The following is a 25,375-nucleotide window of genomic DNA, read 5'->3' as shown; positions in this document are numbered from 1 at the left end:
ATTCAATTTCATTATTGTTAACACAAACTTGACACTTGACAAATCTGTTTCACGGAAAAACTGATTTTATTTCACGGTCACGATATATTTCACAGTAACAATCTCCCATTATAATTCTATATTTTTTACCTCATTTTTCTTAGATTGACTTCATTTGAATGCTCACCGTAGTTATAATGTAGGCAAGTTATGCAAATGTACTAAAGATATCAAATTAAGTTCTGATAATGGTATTGATTATTTATTTATCTTCTGGCTATATCATATGCATACAGTAGGATAACAAGAATAACAATGATGTATGAATATATGCACAAATAATGAGAGTACAGTATATGACTGGTGTTATAAACTGGTGTTCATGAGGTCTGTACTGTAGGTCTTCATCGCTCTTTACTCTCTATAAGATGTGTATTTTCAGTGTGTTGTGACTCTCTGTCTTTAGGTTTGTTTATTCCCACAATTGTCTCCACACGCGTCTCCCAAAACGGGGGTTTGCGTCACGTTAAAAGCGGTCGCATGGTGCGCATCATCGCACATTTCAATGCAAGTTTCGCCTAAAGTTGAACTTTATTAAAACTATTAACAGCTTTACAACACAATCTGACTTCTAAAATACGTGAGAATGAGCTTTTTTAATATGCACGTGCAGATACCTGCACTGCGGGTGAGAGAGAAAGTGCCGGACTGAAGCAGATCATGAAACTACAGACCGAAGGACAAAAGAGTATTTGATTGGTTACTTTGTTACGGTTGCATTCATTCACATGTTTTTTCATCATAACATCCAACTTGCAGAGCACAGAGTTAACCACACCTACTTATTTACAACAGAATATTCCGTCATTCGGCCCAGCCCTACTTGACACCGTCCGCCTCACAACACCTTCTATGCAGAATGAATGAATGAGTGTGATCTGTTTTTAAGGATGGATTGAGTTCACACAAAAGGCTTGAATGAGCTTTATGTAGGATGTTGAAGGTGGACCGGTTTAAATCCCGAGATTAGCCATTTGGTGACCCCAACTTTGCTTTGGTTTTACGTTTCTCTGCCTAACCAGAATGCTCTTAACTTTAGCCAAAATGCTTTTATCATCGGACGGAGTTTAAGCGAAAAATTGTACAACAAGAAAAGTTTATCTTTCTAGGGGTGTTAAAATTAAATACTATTAAAAGGAAAGTTTACTCCAAAATCTCTTCATCATTTAATCACCCTCATGTCTTCTCAAACCTGTATGACTTTCTTTTTTTTGCAGAACACAAAAGAAGATATTTTAAACCACCGAGACATTTCTCAAAATATCTTCTTTTGTGTTCGTACAACAACAAGAGGGTGAATAAACAATGACAGATTTGTAATTTTTAGTTGCACTATCCTGACACAAAGTCTACAAACTTTCCTGTAATCCTCTGTTGTTATGTATTGTACAACATCAGTGTTTCTCATTCCATGACATAAATAAAATAGACACAGTAAACCGATTACATTTTTCGGACTACGTTTTAAAAGACTAGACTACAAATATACATTAAAATGACACAAACACAGCTGGACCAAAACACCAAAACTGTCATATGACGCAAGTGTCACATCCAGCGGGGTTGATGGTCTCATTAGTATTACATTCACACACTTTCTGCCCCATGAGTCAAGAATCCCCCACTCAGAGTCGATCGTAGAGCACAACAACAATAATTCCCATAATGTTCGATTTATGCCATCACGCAAGTGCCGATGAAACAACATGAAAAAACAAACAACTTACATTCCTTTAAACCTCATCCACATCTTCTCCGTCTGATCGCACTTGGAGTACTTCAAGGAGTTCTCCAATCCGTCTGTATCGTTGGCCAGAGAATCCATGGTTTGCGTATACGCTCGTGTTTATGGTTCTAAGATGAAGAGGAATACGCAGGTATACCGTTCAACACGTGCAGCAGAGGGCTCCTGGTCTTCAAAGCATCTCTTGCAGGTTGAGCCGTCTCCCAAAGGGTCCTGCTTGTGCCTCCAGAGCGCATGAGTCCGCTGAAGTGAGTGTCAGCGCGCGGCGAGAGAATGCTGTCACACACACTCACGTCACACAAATGTTTCTCTCTCTCTTTTTCTCTCCGAGCGGAAGAGCAGCGCTGTGCCTGATGAGTATCTATCTATCTATCTATCTATCTATCTATCACCCTCTGTGAATCTGAACATTTGCCAGTTCCCTCTACCTCGTTGGATTATTTGTGTGTTCTCTCTCTTCTTGTTTTTCCTCTCAGCCAATCAATCTACGATGTAGGCAGTGCTGTCTCCTCATGAGCATCTTTTATCTCATGCAGTAGGTGGGCATTTATACCTCTGTGAATGCACGCGTGCGTACGCACACACATACCTTCATTACCTCCACCTGTGTGCGTCTTATCGCCGCTCGGATGGAATCCGTTGGCTGGGATGGAACGGCGCAAGCATATCGTAGGCTCTCACGCCTGCCCCCTCCTCCTCCTGCTAGTCCGCAGCTGTAGAAACGCAGCTCTTCAAGAGAGAGAATTATCTCCTCGCATGCTCAACCATATCATTATTTTGACCACCAGGGGCAGGTATGACATCATGAAGCTTGCTGTTTGAGTTGTATTTTACCGCGGTGCGCATCTCTGAACGTGTATCGGGTGGCTGAGCAAAAAATCCCCCCCCAGTGTCTGTTTCAGCACGCTAATGAAAGCAACCTGCGCACTAGCATCCCGCGTTCGCCAGCCTTACTCCGACTCGCTCTAATCCCCTCATTCCAATGCAAAAAATGTCATGATTGTTTGTAAAGTTCAAAGGTTTTATTAAGCAAGCACATGCTGTAAGAGCCTGTGAACGGCTTCTACAGAACAAATCAGCAAACGCATCTCAACCAAACCTAGAGTCAATTTTTTATTACACCAGCACCTCTATCAGACCAATCTCATTTCTGTAAATATGAAAGAGTATTTTTTTAGGGTTGGTTCTGCTGCAACCAGACATGGCTGGTTTTCATTTATTGAGGGGAATGGCGGATCATCTCCTGCCTATGGACTATTTAGGACATAAATTGACTGAATTATTATGATAATTACTTCAAAGTTATATGTCTGTTAGAGAATACTTTACAATGTAAACAGCTTAGTCAATGTTTAATTGAAGAAAGATGTCTTTTTGTATACTGAAGTATCCGCACATGTCTGTTTTTCTGGCCTCTTCTAACTTCTTCCAGAAAGTTCTAAAATTTGGATTGGATGAGACATAGAAATAGCTTGAAAATGCCACAAAACGCACACCAATAACCTCACATCAGATGCACAATTGCTATTAATACAGTAGGCTACTAAAGTACTGAATTAGTATTATTATTATTAATATTATTATTCATTTAAATCGTAATTATACTAAACATAATTCAATAATGGCAAAGTTCAGCTGCAGGTGATGGTCCTTCATGCAGAACGAAATGTTGCTCAAGCATGCTGAAATGCGTGCAGAAACAGTCCGATCGTCAGGCTGAAAAGACAGGTGGAGTTATGTATCATCCGCATAGCCATGTTTCTGAATGACAGAGCCTAAGGATGTCAAGTATACAGAAAAGAGCAACGTTCCAAGCACTGAGCCCTGAGGCCCCCTTTATCAAGATGTTAGATCTCAGAGACCTCACCTCTCCGAATACTCTAAATGAATAGAATAGCATAGAAACATTGGTTTTATACCTTCTTATTATCATAGTCATTATTATTGTTGTAACTTTAATATTTCTTTGAATATTTTAATGCCAATTTGTCAGCACACGGTTGGCCTGGTCCATGCTTAAATGTGCTTTATAAATAAACATGAACTTGACTTGAACTTACGCATTTATAATTTCAAAAATGTTGGACCTGACAAAATTTTTACTTGCCCGCCACAAAGAGTAACAAGGTCCAGTTATTTTTTTTACCTATGCAATAAAGTCATAATACAATAAAACTATTAGCCTAACTCTAAAAATAATAGTCAATCAGTTAGTAATAAAATTAGAACAAATGATCAAATTATGAGCAATAGCGCAAATAAATGAAATAAAGCACAGGGCTTCAGCGTCAGCGCTTGACGGAGGGCATGTATGAAGCATGACCGACGCGATCATCATAGTGACAACAGCCAATCAAATCGTTAACCGGTCCTTCATGAACGCAACTGACTAGCGCATGCACAAGTTATTTGCATACGCCGATCTGATTGGCTGACAGCGGAGTTGGTGCTTAAAAAGTTGATAAATGTTCAGCGAAGCGACGCTGACGTACCCATAATTCAGTTCAACAACGCATGTTATTAAATTTGATCAGTCAGGAGCAGGGAATTTGAGCTTGCGCATGCAGAATGTACGCATCCTGTCAGCTGTCCTCGACGCAACGCTTCTTTTCAGAAGTGAGACTCCGTTAACTTAAATGCCGCTTTGTTTACATTGCACTGAAAGCCCATCTGTCACCGCTACTGCCTTGATTATGAATGTACATGTAAGATTTGCTGTTTGGTCTCTCTACCATAGTTCATATGATAAGCACGGCCCTTTAAGCTGGTGCAGCTTTGTTTTCATTTTGTGCACGTTGCAACAGTTCAGTTCTCAGATCCTTTACGGTTAATTTACCGTGGCCTTTTTTTAGCACGGTTAATAGTGACATTCGGTAATCGCTACATCCCTTACATACTACTGAACATCTGCTTTATAAATACCCATTTCCCAGGAGTAATCAATATAATGCAAAATTTTATGTAATTTTCATAAGGTGTGATTTGATGTCTCATTTGTTTTCTGAAATGAGATAACCACATTTGAACAATTCACTGAAATGTAATTACATAAAAAAGAAACATCATGTCTATTTCTGTTTGATATCAGCGTGCGTTTGTTGACAGAGTCAGAAGTGTGTAATGAGGGGTTGGATATAGCCCATTTGTTTCACATAAAACTGTTTCAATAAATGGTGACACAAAATGGGACAGTACACTGACTGTGTAAATAAAACATTATTCATACTCACTTTCGACACTAAAATGGTGATTGATGAGAGGTGTTGCCATGGCAACACAGTGCCATACGAATGGCTTTGAGGGGAGTTATTACAGCTGTAAAAGAATGGCTCGAAGGCCTTGGGAGACAAGAAAGACAGACAGACGAGAGCAACGACAAGAACTACAAATTACAACTGAACTGGCTTATCTATGGCAGTTCACTTGTCCTTTATGATAAGGGTGATTATTATTGACCAATAACCGAGCAAGCAGGACAGAATCTACTAAATTGCTCCAGTACATTATCACAAGAGAAATTCTTTGATTCAAAGCACAACAGGGAACTGGTAAGCTTTTGTTTTTGTTAGCTACTGAGCGATCGGATTGTTCCTACAAGGTACCATGATGCATACAGTATGAGAATGTTCGGGTTGTGACGAACGCAAGTCCACAAGCTCCTGCAACACAGCAATAAATGAAGTCATAGCATTTTAATACATTAACCAAATACAATAGCTTTGTTCCAAAACCAAGCAAGTAGCCTGTCCAATGCCTTCTAAGCTAACATGCTAACTGGAATGCAGTATATAAGCATTAAACGGCACAAACATGAACACAAACTGCAGCATTACAGTCTTAAAATCTTGCTAAGGTCTTTTTCAACAGGCAAACTATTTAGTAGACGCTATTATCCAGATGCATGTGCATTCGAGCTGTATACCTTTTCATCTGTATGTGTGTTGCCTGGGATTCAAACCCATGACCTTTGCAAATGCAATTCACTATCAATTGAGATACAGTCACAAAGTTCATGGCTTTCTCATTCAGGGCTTTCTGCTCCGAATGAAACGCACATCTGATATGGGGGTGGAAGTAGGTCACGTGTAAAACGCCATCACTCAAGTGTGCTAATAGCTGCAGCACTAAAATCCGAGACGTTAAACCCTTTGGCTTTCTACTACACAAAGAAGCGTTGCGGTCCAGCGTAAGGATCTCAGACAGTAAACTTTGCTATAATGTTTTGAAAATTATGCCTATTTTTGGAACAATTAAGATGAATTTGTTTTTCAATTAAGCAGCACCAACCATTTGTATGAAATTAAAAATAATGTATAATCATAATATTCAATAAATATGCATTTATATACCATATTAAATACCAAAACTGAAAAATATTTCATAATAGTAAGGAGAAAAATAAGACTGCAGGCATTGCAGTAAAGAAAATCTGTCAATGGAAAAATGTACTCCATCATTAAAATTGTATTAAAATATTAATTAAAGCGATTGTCATTATTATTTTCTTCATGCAGAATTGAACCTTTTGAGGTGTGTGACCTTGCCATTTCTGTGAGATTCGCACAATGATCCTGTCATGTACAGGTTTCTAATCCTGACTGCTTTGGTTCATGGACACACATGCGGCTCTGACATCAGAGCACAACTATCATCAAGCGGGTTATTGTTGTAATAGAGTGGCTGTGCGACCTTTTAATTAAATGGAGTTTTAAGAGGCAAAAGCTCAGACAATATTTATCCCCAGACCCGTATGACGTATGCTTTATAATACATAAGCGGCTCTTGTTTAATTTGAACACATTTTGACAAGATGGCTTTCATTTGCTTACGAATTACGACAGCTTATGAAAATGCACTGGATTCTTTGGACATGGGATTTTTAGGCAACAGGGATAATAGCTCAACTTCAGCTAAACCGAGTGTCTATAAAGAAAAATATCACCGTCTAAATGGCTACAAATACTTTTTATCAGATTCCACGTGTGCAAATAAACGTAATATAAGCATAACAGCATAAAACGATTGACACAAAGATAGATGGATCATACATCACAGTAAAATACAGTACAACATGGTAAATTCTCTTTCAAACATTCTTGCTGAAAGCACGGAGAGACTTTATCAGTCACAGGAGCCTAATAAACGGATGATACATCTTTATTCTGACCGCCAAACGCAGAGGCCAAAGACTGTCACCATGGATACCTCACATGGAGACGACAAAGAGTACAAAATAAATACCGTGAATGTCACGATTGTGGGGGCATGCAGCAGAATCTCACAAGAGCATGCAAATGACACAATCAGCACGGTGGGTTACGGCCGCTGTATGAACATTATAACAGACGCATTAATTCACCTGCTGGTATATCTAAATGTCAATGAAAAACAAATTACAGGCAAAAGATTCACAACGCAACTCTGCGGACCAAATATACTGTATACCAACAAACAAAACGCACAAAGGCAGGGAAAAGGTTATGCTAACAGATAACAAACTTATTTTGTTTTCTAGAACACAATATGGCAGGCAGGTATAAAGGTATTGTTTCCATTAGTTTTCAAGGCCATGGATGAAATGATACATGGATGAACCAAGTCTCATTGTTAGTTGTGTTTTTGTGTGTCACTCCACAGATTCGTAGATTGTCTGCTCGGTGTCACAGTAAACAAGGGAAGGGCTTCTCTTTCAAATGACACGGTAAACTGCCGGACCGCTGTCGCTCACTGCCGCCCGTATTAAACCAAAGAAAGAGATCAACTTTGAAAGGCGTTGTGACGAGTTCTTTAAAAACAACTGTATATGTCATCACCTCTTAATCCATTCAGAGTTCACACTAGACAGCAGGGCTATACATTTATAAAAATAAATAATAATAATATATAAAAATATATCAGATGTAAAACATAAACAATATGATTATTAATAATAATAATAATATGTTATATAATTAATAAATTATTATTATTATCAATAATTGTTTAGATATTAGATATGTTATTATTAGCTAACCATTGCTTCTATTGCTACTATTGTGGGTTTGAAATGTATCAACATGACATTTCTGTAAAGCCGATTTGAAACAATGTGTATTCTTGTGTTTTCTTTTTCTTTTGTTTTCTTCCTGTAAAGCAACACAAATCACTATATCAATAAAATTGAATGAATTGAACATTAGAAAATAGCTATACTCATGACTGTGAATTTAAAAGGTCAATCAAATTATTTATAATAATCGTTTGTGCATTTCCAAAGCTATAAAACTATACTGACCACATATCAAAATCATAAGTTCCAGAAGTCTGTTTCCTCCAAATAAGATTTATTTTTTGTCTTACGACTTATTCACACAGAGAACAATATCTATAAAGATAACTTTAACAGCATCCAGACAAACTGTAAATAACACTGTTTATTCACAGCTCAGACAGTTTCACATTTAACATGTGGATTTTGATTGACTGTAAATGGTTTATCATTCCTTAGCTGGAAAATTGCTCTGAAACCTGCAATTTTGTAATCTTTTTACACAGTTTTATCGATCGATATACTTTGTGTGTGTGTGTGTGTGTGTGTGTGTGTATATATATATATTATATCGATAAAAACTGTGTATAATATGTATATACCTTTATAGTTAGTTTTATTAAATGTATATATGTAACCCTGAAAACCAAAATAATCTTATGGGTCAATGTTTTTCGAAATTGATTTATACACCACTTGAAAGCTGAATAAACAAGCATTCATTGATGTCTGGTTTGAAAGTTTAGGAAAATGTTTGACCGAGATATAACTATTTAGATCTCAAGAATCGGAAGGGTACGGTGGCCGCTAGGTGTCACCGTACTGCAACAGAAAAAAACACCAGCATATTCAGCAAAACAAGCATCTTCATTAGTTTGGCGACACATGCCCTGCAAATACTGGCAATACAGAATACGCGCTGCAAATTCGAGCAAGACAAATACAGAAAATCGCAGCGTGCAACAGATGACAACGGAAGTGTTTCCATGGGTCTCCAAAACTGATGCACCATGGCTGGGACATGCTGCTTTTCCGTGAGATTCCAATCCGAAGTGAGAAAACATGTTCAGTTCGAAGGGCACTGTGAACAGCGTAACTGTTAGGGAATAAGGGAAACAAATCCAAATAACGTGTACCTATTCATTTAAGTTTTCCTTTGAAAAGCTTAGATAGTAAATTAAACTTGAGTGAACAAAAGTAAGCTACAGTAAGCATGGCAGCCATTGTCATGGCAACCAGATATAAGCCGATTTGCTGAAAGACGCTTTAAAAATAGATTTTCTTTCGAAACAATGAAATCCTGTTAAGAAATCAACATATAGATGGCTTTCTTACAGTTGTAGCAACACATTAAGCTTGTGTTAAATACTTAAAAACTGAAAAAAGTACACTTGTCACCTTTAAGTCAATAAGACTCAAAGCTAAAACAACATATCAGGAAAACAGGACACACCTCAGAAATCCAGAACATCTGGTCACCCTGACCGTGAGGAATCTAAATGCACATAAAGCTAATGATGTCACCCAAATGAATGATGCCATTCCCAGTAGGCCATTAGGTCATCGACACCACATTATGCAAGTGCAACATGGGTAATTTACAATAGTCTTTTTTCTCAATCTTTCAACCTGTCCTCTCTTTGCCGTAGCGTACTGTGAGGTTTTCCAGTACACGGTCAGTTCTGAGGCCAACGAAGCGGACCTCAGCCAATTTAGCCTGTACTGACTTTAATTAGCACGGCCGTAATGTAATTCAGCCAGTACCAAATCAGCTTGAATTTATCCAGAACAGGAACAAAGAGGAAGTACACGCTCTTTACCCCTCCTAACTCGCAGAATCCCTCTGTCTCTGACAGAACGCAAAACAAGAAATTCTGGTAAAGCCTGGAACATCACAAACCGTAATGCATGTAATGGCGTGTCATTACTCTAAGCCATTTCCCTAATAGACAATCCAATTACCTGCGTGGGCACACCGAACAGGTTGCCCTTTCTTAGGCTGTTTACATCTATAAATCTGAAACCTGTTTGTGAATTTGCTTCTGGAGAGCATGGTCTTAGCTATTATTGTGATTTCTAAAACGTAACTTCATCGCCATGTCTGTCTGAAACATAACATTGCAGGTCACTTGCACTTACCTTAAAGGTGCTGCGTGTAATTTTTGGGAGGATCTATTGACAGAAATTCAATATAATATACATACCGTCTACAGGGGTGTTTAAATCCTTACATAATATAGCGTTATGTTTTTCGTACCTTGGAGCTATTTCTACATACACCGCGGGTAAACTTTCATGGGATTCACTATGTTGTTAGCCATATTAGCCCTACACAGACAAACTGCTCTACCGAGCGTATTTCATAAATATGTTATCTCTTTCGGCAAAGAATCGAAAACGTGATGATATGTTTGTCCTGTGAGAGCCGCCGTAGTGCTTCGAAAAGGATTGGGGGGGTAGGGTGAGCCGTTGGTTGCAATTCGCAACCTCACCAATAGATGCAACATTCATTGCTCATTTTTTATTTCAACTTGACATTTCAAAATCAAACCCGACATCTTTATTATAAGTATCATTATTATAAGTAATTAATGCAACTGATCAATACTTTTTATACAATAAAGTTAGGAATTGCAGCTTTAAGCTTATATTGGAATGGTTATATATTTGAATAAGTCAATGACTCATACAATGATTCATCATATCATTTCTCTATGGGCAGACAGACGACGGTTCACCGGTTGCTGCAAAAACCAAATGTTGCCAGACAACATGTAATTTCCCAACATAATGGCACATTGCTTAGTTAAAACCGAGGAGAAAAGAGTCACATTAAGTAGCATGCATATTTAGAGGCCAGCAAAACATTTCCACGAAATGTCCCAAGGCACACATTCTCATGCAAGACTTGAGTCTTTAGGCAAATCAACACCGTCCCCCGCGGATATTCAGAATGCTTATTAAGTCGTCCTTATTCCCAAAGACTAACGAAATGCTGATGACTGTCAACATGTGCGTTTCAGTCAGGTGTGGAGAGGTCCTCCAAGTTGCTTAGGCTACCTGAAATGTTTCATCGAGAAGTTGTACACAGCTTTTTACACAGACGCCTACGGTACATAAAACCTCTGAAGTCTCTGAATGTAATTACAGTTCTAGGTAACATGACATTCTGTAACAATCTGCATAATGTTAAAGGTGAAATATGCCTGCTAAACTAAAATGCACAAACTACTTCCAACTTTGCTACAAACAAACAAATAATCCTCACAGCAAAATAAACGGAGAACAGTTTTGTTTGCCGTCACTAGTGATGCTTAATGTGTATAGCATTACAAGCCCAAAAGCAACACATGGTGTGTCTTCTCACTTAGTCTGCTCGGTTGGCGCGATACTTTGTGTGTGCGATAACAAGGGAACACACAAACGATTTACGTCTGGTAGCAGTTGGTCACTTCAGGGGTCTCCTACCTAATTCTGGGATCTTTGGCAACAGGCGTGTTCCTTCCAGCCAGTCCTCGAGTCCGGCCCCTCGCTGAGCCCCACCTGTGCCTGAGGACCCGAGAGGTTGGCTGGATCACAGTCATGGAGTGCACAGAATCAACTGCAGGGAGAAACAGCATGTTCTAGATTATTTATATAGAGGAAGACTGAGGTATGCAGGAACCATTTTTGTGAGCGTACACCAACATTTCACAATTCCAGATACATCACTACCATTATTATAACTTTAATTTCACATTTAGTTTCATTTTCATTTCTGATGACATGAAGGAGAGGACATGCCACATGTTGACCAGAAATGGAATTCTGTCATCATTTACTCACCCTTAAATTGTTTAAAATCTGTTTAAAGTTCTGTTAACCATAAAATAAAATATTTGGAAGAATCTGAGAAACCAAACTGTTCTGTGGTATCATTGCCTACTAAAGTAGTTCTGTTTCCTACTATAGTAGTCAATGGTGCCCACGAACTGCTTGGTTACAAACATTCTTCCAAATATCTTCTTTTGTGTTTAGTGCAACAATAAAACGTATACAAATTTGGAACAATTTGATGTTAATGAAATTCATAATGACAGAATTTTCACTACCCCTTTAAGATGATATACTGTATTGTCTGATGGCACCTCATTTACTCTTTAAACAAATGATCTTTTACAAAAACTGGACATTTGAACCTTACACAATATGCAATATTGCTAAAGTAACATTAAATGCACACAAATGTTTGCACATTTTTTCAATGAAAGTACCTTTACTGAAATAGTTTCTAGCCTATCATAACCCGCACCTCTTGCATTAGAAATGATAATTAAAGGCAATAATTAAATCAAGAAGGTATTTAACATATCTCCAACATTTGAGGCTCGTTTCCGCATCGCCAGGGGAGAAATATAACGATCGATTAGACAACCTATTAGAATAAGAATGTATTATTGTCATGCTTAAGCTTCTAATTATTTCCTCCATTGGCATTTAGATGTAGACTACATTAATCTCTCTGAGAGTTATCTCAGAAAGTTCAGTGTGCCTGCAGCTGCAGATAGGGGAAATTTAATAAATTATACTTTGTCTAAGTTTTCAACTGATAATATTTCTCCTCCTCTCTATTCCGTGTCAGCTCAAAAACATATACTGCCTGTCCACCCAAAACAGTTGGCATCGTTTCGATAAGCTTCTGCAATGTATTCCCGTCCAACATTTATTCCCGTTCGGAGTTGCATTCATTTTTCACCATGATCTTGTATTGATGATGGGAGAGTCGGACCGCTGCGCAGTCTTCTCCAGCACATCCCAAAGATTCTCAATGCGATTAAGGTCTGGATTATGTGGCGTCCAATCCATATGTGAAAATTATTTCTCATTCTCCTTGTAACACTCTTTCAAAATTTGAGCCCGATGAATCCTGGCATTGTCATCTAGTAATATGCCTGTGCCATCAGGGACAATATGGTCATTCAGTATATATAGGTAGTCATCTTACCTATTTGCAGAGTTAAATCCAGGTGGTGACTTTTTTGGGGGACGGGCAGCGTATTTGTTCTAATATCCAAACCTATTTTCAATTATAACGTATTAGAGTAAACAAAAAAAAATGTAAATAAAAAGAAAATTTGAAAGTTATTTAGTTTGGTACAGCTGCCGATCAACATTTAGGAAAATTAATCTGTGCATTTCACTGACCATTTGTTGATCAAGAAAAAATAAGATTGTGCGCCCTAAAAAGAGAGATGACCGAGACAAGCATGAGAATGTGGCAACACGCGTGACTAATACGATGAGGAAGAGCAGTTGGATGGACACAACAATTACGGCCTAATTTACGATTCAGTGTCTGTGAAAATAGGTATACTGGTTGCCATAGAGATATTTTCAAAAGAAATATCCAGCTATTCATCCACAATGTCAAATGTTGTTACAAACAAATTCTATTCAGGGGAAGATGATGCACGCCACAAATTACAAAGAAAGATCTCTACGCGTTAACATGAATCATTCTGAAAAAGCCTACACTCCTGTGTGTGTCTGGTTTAAGTGATATATGTGGCTGGCTACACAGCGAGCGGCAGGTGTGTGAGACCATGATCGATTAAAATTTCACTTCTCATCTGCGGAAACAACTGTGTCCGAGCAGGACATTGCAGCTGGGGTCAGTGGTGTGACATCTCATGCTCAGCATCTTCAGGAAAAAAACAAATGCAGGTCTGTTTAGAAAACCGATAAAATAATATTTTCTGCAGCATATCACATGAGCACTGTCGACAGTATGCTAATATCCTTTATGCAGGGGAACAACTGTGCATTTGTCAAGATGTGGAGTAAACAGCACACAATGCTGTATCCCATAATGCAACATGCTCCATTTTCATTGCCATGAATAGAATCAAAGATCCCACAGAAACGAAAAAGCATGGCACCATTTTGCTTCGTTTACAAACAACCATCATGTTTGATTTGACCGGAATTGACTGGAAATATCTATTATTTAATTAAATATCTCTTAAAGTAATTGTTCCTGTAACTTATTTCACAGAGCATTGCGCTCGCAACGCAAAGGTCATGTGTTCAATACTAACAAGAGACTAAATTCACAGTAAGTTGCCTGCCAAACGCATACAATAGGCCTAAATGGAAAACATGCAGCATTAGTTCAGTAGTAAATAAACAGTCTCGGTAATGAAAACATCCAGTAAATAAATGTATATCTGTAATTGATTGCGTTCTTCTACAACAAGCCTCAGAAAGCTGCACTCAACGTGTTTGTGTATGATGCATTAAGGCTGTGATTTCTCTGACAATAATTCACACTTGAAATGTGGAAAGAAGAGAGGGTGTCTCGGCATTGCAGACTATTAGCACGAAACTTGATTTGCTCGTGGCAGTTCAACCAGACTTGTGAGAACATGTTTCACGTTGCCATGGAGAAGATGAGGAACAGGCACACGAAATTGCTCAAAGAAACGCAATGGATTCTATGTAATAGAAAGTACAACGGTGGATTGTCATGGTTAGCCGGTAAAAGCATTTAAGTGTGTAAGTATGAAGGGCCTGTGGGTAGTGGAGCCAATGATCTCAAGAGGTGTGATGACAGCTAAATCCAGTCTGCGAGCGTAACTGTCCTAACGTAAGATTCTTCTCCACATACTCAGCTTCTATGACCTTAAAAGCAATAAAAGTGTACAAATCTGTATGACGTTCTTCTGTGGATTACCAAAGGAAGAATATTATGGACTGATAGCTTCAGTCACCATTCACTCTCACTGTTGAGAGTCTTGGGGGTATGCAACCCTTCTTGGTGCAACATTTAGAAGCATCTTCTTTGAAATAACATAAAAAGATTCTGCGATTAAGAAACCTGATGACACCAAAGAAATGAAACACTGACTTTGTAAACAGATGAAGGTTAAATAAAGTCACATTGTGTAGTAATAGGAGTTTAAAAACATTCTGTTATCTACTGAAATGCAAAAGGTGCATCTCAGGAGGAGCGTTGTGAAAGGGCGAATGGATGATCTAGAGGAGCGGGTTAAGGTCATTGCACACTGACTGCGAATGTTTTCGTGTTAAAAAATGTATAGAACATCACGTTTTGTCAATCACATTTACACACTGCCTCCGATATTTTCATCCGTCATAAAAAATGGGGACCGTGTTCAATCCGCATCCGTAGAAAGCATTTTGACGATTCCTTTTCCTGAAAAACAACAAACTTAGACACAAGGTTTCAGGAGGACTGTGACAAAACGTTGTTTAATGGAATGTGAGGTGACTTTAGTTTCTCTGCTAGAGACAGATGGTTACACTTCAGTGGATTTGATGGAAACGTCATGCATGCTACTCAGAGCGTGAGTTTGTTCAATACAGACGCCGCTTGAAAAAAATTCTCCAACTAATTTAGGGGTGAAAGCAATTCGTAAATAGTAAACAAATAAAAGCTAAATCTTTTTAACTAACATAACAAGCAGTTGGTTAATGCACCTGATAAAATTATGTTGCAAAATTACATACATTTTTTAGTATTCTACTAGCAATCATAGTGCCAAGTTTTGCATTGGCAAGTACTGTATGCACCTCAAATGTGTTAAGTTAAACGTACAGTTTCTTATTGCGTGTGCGCGTGGCGCGCGTACACGTGCATGTGTAAAGGTCTAACATCTGTCTAGCTGCTGTCGAATGTGTTAATGGCCTTTATTAACGTCAAACAGTGGAGCTTGGAAACAGGATAGTCATAACAGGATTGTACACAAAAAGATACAATACAGACACTGCTACAGGTTGTTAAAGATAGAAGTCCTCAAAGGACCCTTGATTGATGAAGACCAGGTTCCCTTTGTTAATAGAACAGGACTGGAATATAATTGTCCAAATATACTACACCGTGTCAAATGTAGGATTAATAGCGTCCGCTCGCAAATTGAAGCTAAACTACATTGCTCCTGAAGGTATCTATCAGAGAAGATATAGGTCTTGAATAAAACATGCCGCATTAGGGATGTAATACCTCACTTCTGCCAGTGCAAAAATAGAGCTCTAATTGGAAACCTCATAATTGTCATTAAAATCGTGGGTCTCATTGATCAGTGTTGATCCTATAACTTCAAACTTCATCTCTAAACGTCTGTGCATCTACATGGGTCCGAAAGCCAGATCTGAGTCAATTCTGGTTGTTTTGTGTTGTTGCTAGGTAGTTACCAAGATGTAAAGAGTGTTACTAGGCAGTGACTTACAGAGATAGACTGACTGATACATTGCCAACAAAAAACTGGAGCATAATAATTGGAGCGCAGAAATATGACAACTTCATCCAACCGTTAACAAAATACATGTGCCACCTGGACTGAGTGTTTCTGAATTACATAAAAATTAAGCATTGCGTAACCATTACATAACTATTTTTAATGGCTGGCAGTAAATTATTCTGACAAATCATGCACACACTCCTCTGATTAAACACAGAAAAGAAAAACATGCACGTGTTGCAGAAGACAATGCGGTTCTTAACCTTGAGATACTTGGAATGACACTTGGCATTTTGGAGGCTGTTATTAATTCACAGGGCATTCCATTATTCCTCACTGGTTCATTGAGGTAGTAAATCCGGATTTGCACACTACAATGAGCTAAAGTTCCTCAATCCAGGACAGCTGCATCACACTAAACAGATAGACAGCCTTTGTGCTATTGATTGGTCTTTACAATGTGGAGCATTTATCAGTCTATGGCTTAAATCTAATCAACGTTTTTATAATGCATCAAAAGTTTTTAATCTATTAAAATATGACCTTTAAGGGGGCTGGTTTACCAAAAGTCCTGAAAAAGAGATGGAAAACGCAATAAAGTGAGCTTAATGAATGTTTTAGGATGGATCAGCTCAAGATGAATTTAATATGTTTGAATGTCAAATGCAATATTAGTTTGCGAGTAACAATCACACTCATCTTCAGAGCAATGACAGATTATGAGTGGCGAGGGTGGATCAAAGCCAAGATCAATCATGGTGAGCGGCAGATTCTATGACAGACACATATAAATTAAACTAGCTCAGGCAGTCAATAATTTATGTTTTTTAGGCATTAACACACTTGGTCTATTCATGGTCCATTAATTATGTTTCACTATATCTTAGGCTATTTATATATATATATATATATATATATATATATATATATATATATATATATTGGACTTTACGTAATTTATAATGAATATTAAAAGTTTATCAAATAACCTACTTCACTACTCATTCAATGACCATCCTTTCATGAAGAAAAACTTGTTTTTCAAAGTTGTACCGATTGAGTGAACTGGCTTTTATTCTTCCCCAGGAATTTCCTGGTTAAAGGGAGCCCTCTGGTGACAATATTCCGACTTGCTAATCATTTTATAGTACAAAAAGGCTTTCTATAAAGCTGCTTTGCAAAAATGCTCATCAGGAAAGCAAATATAAAACATATTTTATTTGCTTATTAAAATATAACAAGGTAACCAAGACAAACATTGTGGGGGATAACATGAAATATAATATTTAAAGATAAAACATTTTCCGACCTCCAACCTTCCAAATCAATTAACACAAAACGTTTGTTTTTAAAGCCACTCGCTCTTATCAGGCCAATGACAAACTAGAATTTGACAGTGATTCAAAACACATTCACATAGAAACAAACAAAATGCATGATTTCATGGGTCATTCAGCCGGAAACATTAACCCAATTTAAAGACCTCGCTCATACAATAGACTAGTTCCTTTTATACACCCCTGAAAGGCTAAACAACAGTCTATTTTGTAAAGGACACGACAATAAAGCGAGTGGATGGTTCTCAGTATTACGTGTTGTCGATTGTCATTTTACAATTCATATCTATTAAATTAAACATTAAAATGCAAATTGGTCTTATGGAACTGTGTAGTTTAATTATAAGCAACAGTGAACAGACACTAGGCTTTGCTGTGACACCATACCATAGATACGAGTGGCACTGCCTATGTTCTCATTCACCCATTTAATCCCCAAAAATGCATGCTTTTTCAAAATGTTTTTAAAAATGGAATGCATGTTAGACACACACAATAACATAATTAAAGATGTATTTCAGTGTGAGGGAATATAAGGTATGGTGAACAAAGGATAAATGCACACCTTGTACTTTATTTCATTTAGTTACAACACTCTGACATAAGCAAATGCAACGATTAGTAAAATAACCTTCGTCTGTCACAAATTCATTGGGTGAGATCCAACAGGTAAACGCTGTCTGCTAGAATTGTGTTGTGACTAGTGCCGGTCTAGAACAATAAATCTAAAACCGATACTCAACTTCGAGTCTCAAATGTACAGAAGGCACTTGGAAACCTTCTTCATTACAGCGGCTTGCTGCAAGCAGCGTTCTGTGTTATGTGGCAAGAGCGCGTCATTATCACGGGAGTCGGGCCAACAAATGACTTCATGATAGACTTTGTAATATAGATCACTACATCAATTAACGCGGCCGTTGCCGTGACTCAAACTCAGTCTTTTCCACACATGAGCTGCAAACGGGAAGCTTGTTTTGGCTACCAACAACAGCAATCCGTATAACAAAAGAGAAATCAAGGTTATGAAAAGACAAGAAGTATTAAAAAGAGCTGTTTTGTGAGCTCTGTTAGACTTTGACTAACCGTAGACACGTGTGCAAGTTACTCGGGGTGAAAGGCTGGAAAAACACTAGGACCCTGCCAACACTTATGCTGATCTAACCACTAACAGCTCTTCAGTGTGATTGTGAAATAAAGAGGCTGAATTCATTCCTCTTAATTGCTCTTCATTTGGCTATAAGACAAAATCTTTAATTGCTTTCCCCGCAGCCATCCAGCACGGTTGGCAACCACAACAGCGGGCAAATTAGCCCTCAATCTGCAGCCTCCCAATCGGCAGAGAGCCTCGTAATGAATTCCACTGGCTTTGTTCTGCCCACTCAACCCCTTTACATCCAAGAGGCTTGAAATAAAACAGTAAGATTCAAATCATTATAATGCATTCGCTAAAGAAACAAGACCTCCAATGACAATACTGTACAGGGGTTGCCATGACAAAAACACAGACCATGACATGTCATTCTTAAAAGTCTTGAATATTCATATTACCCACCCAGGTCTTTGCATGTGCAGTCCACATGGCAAATATGTACTGTATGTGAAAACTATTCAGGGGTGGCTACGTCTTTGCCAAGGGTATTTCCACCGATAGACGATCGTGACGTTCCAAGTAATCAATTAAATTAAAGTTGTAATTCCACCTAGGCTTTATCTAAACATAACCATGTCAACATCATAAACTAACAAGCCACAAGAGACATTACCGTATATATTTACCATGGCTAAGGGATGTTCTCACGAGTCTCGCACTAGACAGAACCTGTCACTATAATGCAAATCAAGATTATTACTTTCATAAAAACAATATGAAAATATTAAATTAACAGTTATTAGAATAATTAGCTCTTCCACTCATTAAGTCATTCACTTTATATTGCTTGCAGCTGCTAAAATAAATGCAATTTGAATGCTTTCCATTACAAACACCATTGAAAGTTCCCTTTATGCACTCTGAAGTGTTTCGAGCCTTATTCCAGTAGGAGAAAAATGGTTTTCCGTACCCATCTACCAAATAACATCCCACCAAAAGAACACAATAGGCCTAAATTATCAGGAGACATCAACACCGACCATTATAACCATTACAACTCCCATTATGATCATGACATCCAAAATAATTTCTCTAATGGCTTCTATTGTTCTCGTCTGAAGGGAACAGAGCAACTTACAACTTAAAAGCACACAAAAACGTCAAAAGATACACAGAATACACCTGAAACAGGTGTGCTGATAAATCTCTCTGAGCGCCACACACAGTAAACAGGTGTTTTCGCGGTCAAATGTTGGACCAGCCAATGAAAACGTTATGAGGCGATTCAACGGGAATCTATTTTGCCGTTGTTTTTTAAAACCAAATGCACAAAATCTGCGTGATTGTGACTTTACGGTTTCGTTTGTTTTACACTTTTACCTGTGATGTTGACTTCTTGATTTCCCGCTCGATCTCTATTGAGTCTGATCTAAACCGCATCCGACAAGCGTATTCGCGCGCGCGCGTGGACGGCCTTCAGCACAAAGGGGCGTGGTCACAGAACCTCGCGTTTCTCTTTCCTAATAAAAAAACATTCTAATAGAAAAATGTTTTGTAAAAAAGTTAAACTTTTATGTGAAATAAAATAAATACATTGTGAAATATGTGTTCACGTTTATAAATAGTAAAGACAACGTCTTCTGTCTCATCAATTTATTTGTTTTTATAAAGGTGTCATTTTACCGCCAATCCCTTTCCAATTGCAATGTGGGGAAGGCTTTAGGGCTTTACGTGATATTTTTAAGGATATCGAGAATATATAGGATATGTATTTTACATAGGCTGATGTTCTTTACATTATGTCTGATAATATTATGTGGAAAAGATGAAATCGTTAAAAAGACCAACTTGGCAGTTATCAGGCTACCAAATTGTGGTTAAAACATTAAGACTGGGTGTCTCCACAATTAACCAGATTTTTAAGTGTTGTCTGCATGGCAAGTTATTACATTGGTCAATCTATTTATCTCATAAGTTTTATAAGAACGAATAAAATATGTCCGAACCGAGAAGTAAGCCGCGACCAGAAGTCTGACGTCATGTTACCAGCATTAAAAGTTTGATTCTGTAGCTCACCTAAAGTATCAAACTTATTCCTCCGCCCGGAGTGTGTTGAAAACTGCCAAGAAAACTATCATCACTTGCCTTCATCGGTGATGACAGACGCCCTCTGAACTTCCCGGCTGACCTTCTGAACTGCATTTTTAATGAGTTGAGTTTGGCTCTCGGCCGGGTCCGGGTTCACTCTTCCGTCAGCGGACTCTTTGGGCTTCACGGTCACAATGTTTCTCCTGGAGAAGGTGGATGAGATCGTGCCCATGTGGAAAACCAAATCCTCGGGAATGTATTAACAACATGGGGATGGAGTTGACGTGACGCCAATTGCTCAAAGAGTTTTTTCCGTGTGTTCCATGCGAATCAGCTCCGTTGTCCCATAATATCCTAGTTTATTCAGTCCTGTCAAGTGACGTGCGCTCCCTATTTCAGCGTTTTTTGGTGTAATGTGCAAATCTACCAGAGATGGCGCTGTAACTTTTCCATTATCAGTGATTTTCTGTTTTGAGTTAAGGGCCTAGATTTTATGGATCATGGAAAAACTTCTGATATTATCAAAGGGCACACACATTGCCAAAGAACACTGAGACTGCCATACAGAGCCCCACCTGTCCCCGATTGCCAAAAACAAAAGGGTAATAAACTTTAGGTCCACTCTCTGTCTTGGTTTTCTCTGCTGGTGCAGATAAATGTAAGGCTTACATTTAAATGTCATTGTTTTGTTTTGAGTTTTAATAAAGTAATTAATTCATAGAGAAAAATGTCCACCCATTTGTCACGGACCACTTGTCATGTCTCTATTCCCCAACAGTTGGCCCCGCCCCACACTTTGAGAAACAGTGCAATAATGTAACAAACATACAAGTTATGATGTTATATATACTTTTTTATTTAATGTTCATAAATTCATCATCTTCACATATCAAAGCAGGCCTTGCCTACACCACAAATCAATGATTAGACGTTTTAATTGAAGAACATTTCTGTATGTTTGTTTCTGTCAACATTACATTTGAAAGCACTTTTCAACAAACAACCACTTTTAGTAAAACACATCACAGCACAGTGTAAATATATTAGAATAAAGAAGAATTTCTTAAAAAAATCACATAACTATTCTTCTATGAACAAAACATAAATATATGTAATACAAATTTTATAAAAGAATTATAAAAGAAAATGAACTATAATTTACCAGCAATAACAACAGTTTAGTCCTTCTCTTTTGAAGAAATTAAAGCTACTTTTCTACACAAACATTCTAGATGCTATTCATGGACAATAACGGATACAAAGTTCTACTGTCACATGCCGAGCTACTGAGTATGCAGGAATAGGTTATCTTTTTTAATAAAATAAACGTAATCTTGTTACCAAACTGATATTTATGCTAGATTTCGTTACACTGTTCTTGTATATGTGTAATGACAATAAAGTTGAATCTAATCTAATATTTATGCTCAATTTGAGCTGTGACCACAAGGTGTCACTGTCGAAACATAAATGATCTGGTGGGATTGGAAGATGAATTTAATGGGAAGATAACTACATCTTAAAAGATGCACTATAGTAAACATTAATGTATTATGATTTTATAGCAGCTACTACAACGACAGAGACACTCTCAACTTTAAATTCTCGTTCAATTTCTAAATTTAAATGGATTTTAAATGGAGGTAGCAGGCAGGGTGCAGAATCATAATTCTGAATGGAATGTAAAGAATAGACATAGACTGGAATGACTTTCAAATAAATGTATATAGGCAAATTTGTCCATTTTTGCATTAATTACACATAAATGTGTTCAACACATAAAATCTATTGAGTTTTTCTAGAAACATAAAATGTTATTAATCAAATGTGGTTAATTTCCAAGAAAGCGTTAATTTACTGCAATGTCATGTTGAATTTAAGTTGTAATTCAATTAATTCCACTTCCTGTCATTACCACTCAACATCCTGTTGGGCGTAGCCAATTCAACACCAATTCCAACCAATAAATTCAAAGGGAGACGACTTTTAATTTCTGATTTATTTACCAACTGTAGTATTACGCATGTGTGTGTGTGTTATTGTTCTGTAAGTATTTTCTTTAACAATAAACATATTGCCATATATTAACACCTACAAGAACATTTCTAAATTTAAACCACATAAAACTGCCATGGAAGCACTGGTGGCTGTAACATTCAACATTCAGTGAGCACAGTCAAAGATGCATGCTCAATCATGATTCAAACCATTTGCTTGTGTAGCGCCTTGTGGTCTGAAGTTTTTTAGCTGTTCCATGAAACCTGGGTTTGGACATGACACAGAGCGAGCGGATTTCACCAGAGCAAACGCATCATCAAATGCCTGCTTTTCCCTTAACATCAGATATCCAATGACAACGGACACAGAACGTGAAACTCCTGAATTGCAGTGGACGAGCACAATTCCTTTCTGGAGAGAGAAATAGCAAGAGTTCAGTTATCCAGTCAGAACATAAACTGAAACTACTTCGTCTCTATGGAGGCATTTCATTTCTCGTCATTACATACTTACTATGTAATTATGATAATAGCAGAGAATTACAAATTTGTAATTGACGGGTGATAGAACTACTTTCCACTGCGTTGAAAAGAACATTACTTTATTAACTCAGCGATCGTTTCTTCTGCGTATACACTATACAGTAAATCATGTGACAGGTGAGGCGGTGCTCCGTTTACAAAGGAATGGAAACTTATTTCCCGTAGCCATTGTAATCATAAACCTTGATCATCATGAGTCAGTGTCACGTTAAGGGTGACTGGCGACACTGTTTAGTAAAGAGGTTGTATGACAAACAATGGCCTGTTAGTGATATGATCTTTCTACAACTTGCTAAATAATGCATTGCGAAAACTCAGCATTCATTATTCAAGCATGCTGCACCGTTACCTAGAATAAGCCAGTTAGCCATTGGGTGACCGCACAGTATCACATTGGCCAGGCGCTTAAGCCCAACACTCAGGAAATTACACTGAAAGAATAGAATAATCCCTCTATAATGCTAAGAGACATACTCTTATCTGGTGAAGGGTACGACCTGTACATCGTTGCATAAAATGCAAAGATTTGTGTGGAAACATTAATGAAAGTAATTATACAGTATCTTCATCACGAAACAAAAGACAAGGTTACCTCAGCTTTAGCTTGGTCTATAAACTGAGCACACTCCTGGACATATGATATGATATCAGTTTCAGGTAGATCCAGTATGCTCAGTGTCTTATAGATGAACAAATCAGGAAAGACATTTTCCACACCATATGCCACATTTAATACATGCGTGATCTGAAATCAACATAAAAGGATTAAGTTATAATAATATAGTGCAGAATATGAAATAAATACAAAAGTCAAGAACTTACATTACCTTATATTTCCTCAAAGTACCGAAGTCATGTGCAGCATCTTGAGAACCTATGAAAATGATGTATAAGGACATTTTGCACAATATAAATAGCACATACACATGACTTATATTGTTTAGTATGTTTATCCAATATTACAATTTAAGGTACAGTATTATTCAATTTTAATGGATTACATTTTCATAACATTTCGTTTAGTTAAGTTTCAGGTGAACAGATCCTACTCACCAAGCAATAGATGAGGTTTAATAGATCCGACCTGGAGATCCCAGCTGTCATCTTGAACATATCCACATGCTGTCGCAGGCTGTACTGTATCCTCAACCACCTGTACAATAGAACCTTTCCATGTTTCAATAATCCGCCTGCCGCTTAAAGTCGTCACTCTGGTGCATTGTTTGCGCAAATTGTTTTTAGAAAATGACTTTATTTCTTGTGCAAGTGACTGCATCACATTGGCGGAGTAGATGTCCAAGACAGAACAGTAACAGCTCTGGGGTTTTTTCTTTGTTTGCGCCGTGAGATCGTTCGCTGTTGCCTCGCAAGTAATGCCCATCTACACGTCTCTGACCTCGATGCTACTTGAAAATTGATGAGAAGATTCATTAGCGCACCTCAGAATAATTACCTGGGCAAACGCAGAAGGACACTGCCACCCACAGGAAAAGAAGCGTAAATGCAGCTGACGTAGGTAAATGCAACTTAACCTTGATTATATTATCAAATACCAACAAAGTATTTCTCATTGTATAATGACGAAATTATACACAAACAATTTGAAACGAATGTAAAGCATGTAATTCTATCGAGATATTCATATTTTCCCTATTTAAGTGCTCCGTTTCTAGGCCATTTTATGGGGAAAAAACTTAATATCCTATTGTATTGAGGAATTTATATTGTGTTCTTTGCTAATGAATACGAATAAGACACGGGATAAAACTTAGAAATAATGATTTAAAAATAAAAATGTTGCAACTGCACGGGGAGGGAGGCGCGGTCCTGCGGAAAGCTACTGTCACGTGACGCAGTGACGTCGTTGCCGGAAGCAGCCTCGTTCTGGCCGTCAGGGCAACACCTAGAAAAAAAACATCCCCGACGACGTGACTGAAAGCCGTAATATGGGACAATTTTAACACTAAAACCTACGCGTTTTGCTACTTTTACCGTTTAACAATACGCGGGGAATTCGGTCGGTCGTGAATTAGCTCGTTATAACGGTCGTCGGAGCCATGTCTCGGGGCGCGCTGCAGCCGAGCCAGCAGAAGCTGGCGGAGAAACTGACGATCCTCAACGACCGCGGCATCGGGATGCTCACGCGCATCTACAACATCAAGAAGGTGAGCATATGCGCTTCATGCATGTGTGTTACGGAGCTCTGCGGTAAACGTGGTCGTACACAGAAACATTCACAGGGATTGATCCAGGCCAGGCCCCGATCGAG

General features: G+C 38.0%; 3 protein-coding genes across 7 annotated transcripts in view; 1 reads left to right on the top strand and 2 right to left on the bottom strand.

Moving 5' to 3' along the window:
• The window catches only part of pde1a (phosphodiesterase 1A, calmodulin-dependent), a 66,098-nt gene extending 46,123 nt beyond the window's left edge, over positions 1-19,975 (bottom strand). Inside the window, exons 1-2 of one of the 2 annotated variants that reach the window (XM_079464079.1) lie at positions 19,859-19,975; positions 11,280-11,412 (exon numbers count right to left, since the gene is read on the bottom strand). In XM_079464079.1, the coding sequence (XP_079320205.1) occupies positions 11,280-11,395 (116 nt within the window). In that variant the 5' untranslated portion in view covers positions 11,396-11,412; positions 19,859-19,975. Of the gene's footprint in view, positions 1-1,766; positions 2,305-11,279; positions 11,413-19,858 lie in introns of those variants that run through there. The other variant, XM_079464080.1, reaches the window with a different exon arrangement.
• Positions 19,976-21,402: 1,427 nt separating this feature from the next.
• Positions 21,403-24,579, bottom strand: dusp19a (dual specificity phosphatase 19a). The gene is made up of 4 exons (XM_079463760.1): positions 24,160-24,579; positions 23,934-23,980; positions 23,699-23,851; positions 21,403-22,975 (listed from the first exon to the last, which is right to left on the bottom strand). The coding sequence occupies exons 1-4, from the start codon at positions 24,485-24,487 to the stop codon at positions 22,757-22,759; spliced, it is 747 nt and encodes a 248-aa protein (XP_079319886.1). The 5' UTR covers positions 24,488-24,579; the 3' UTR covers positions 21,403-22,756.
• A 338-nt stretch (positions 24,580-24,917) lies between these two features.
• nckap1 (NCK-associated protein 1) overlaps positions 24,918-25,375 on the top strand; it is a 31,811-nt gene continuing 31,353 nt past the window's right edge. Inside the window, exon 1 of one of the 4 annotated variants that reach the window (XM_079464348.1) lies at positions 24,918-25,271. In XM_079464348.1, the coding sequence (XP_079320474.1) occupies positions 25,164-25,271 (108 nt within the window). In that variant the 5' untranslated portion in view covers positions 24,918-25,163. The remainder of the gene's footprint in view (positions 25,272-25,375) is intronic. The other 3 variants (XM_079464349.1, XM_079464347.1, XM_079464346.1) reach the window with 3 other exon arrangements.

The sequence above is a fragment of the Barbatula barbatula genome (assembly GCF_947034865.1).
Source record: "Barbatula barbatula genome assembly, chromosome: 9".
Classification (NCBI taxonomy): Eukaryota; Metazoa; Chordata; class Actinopteri; order Cypriniformes; family Nemacheilidae; genus Barbatula; species Barbatula barbatula.
Note: the sequence above shows the minus strand (reverse complement) of the source record. Positions and strands in the feature narration are given on the sequence as shown.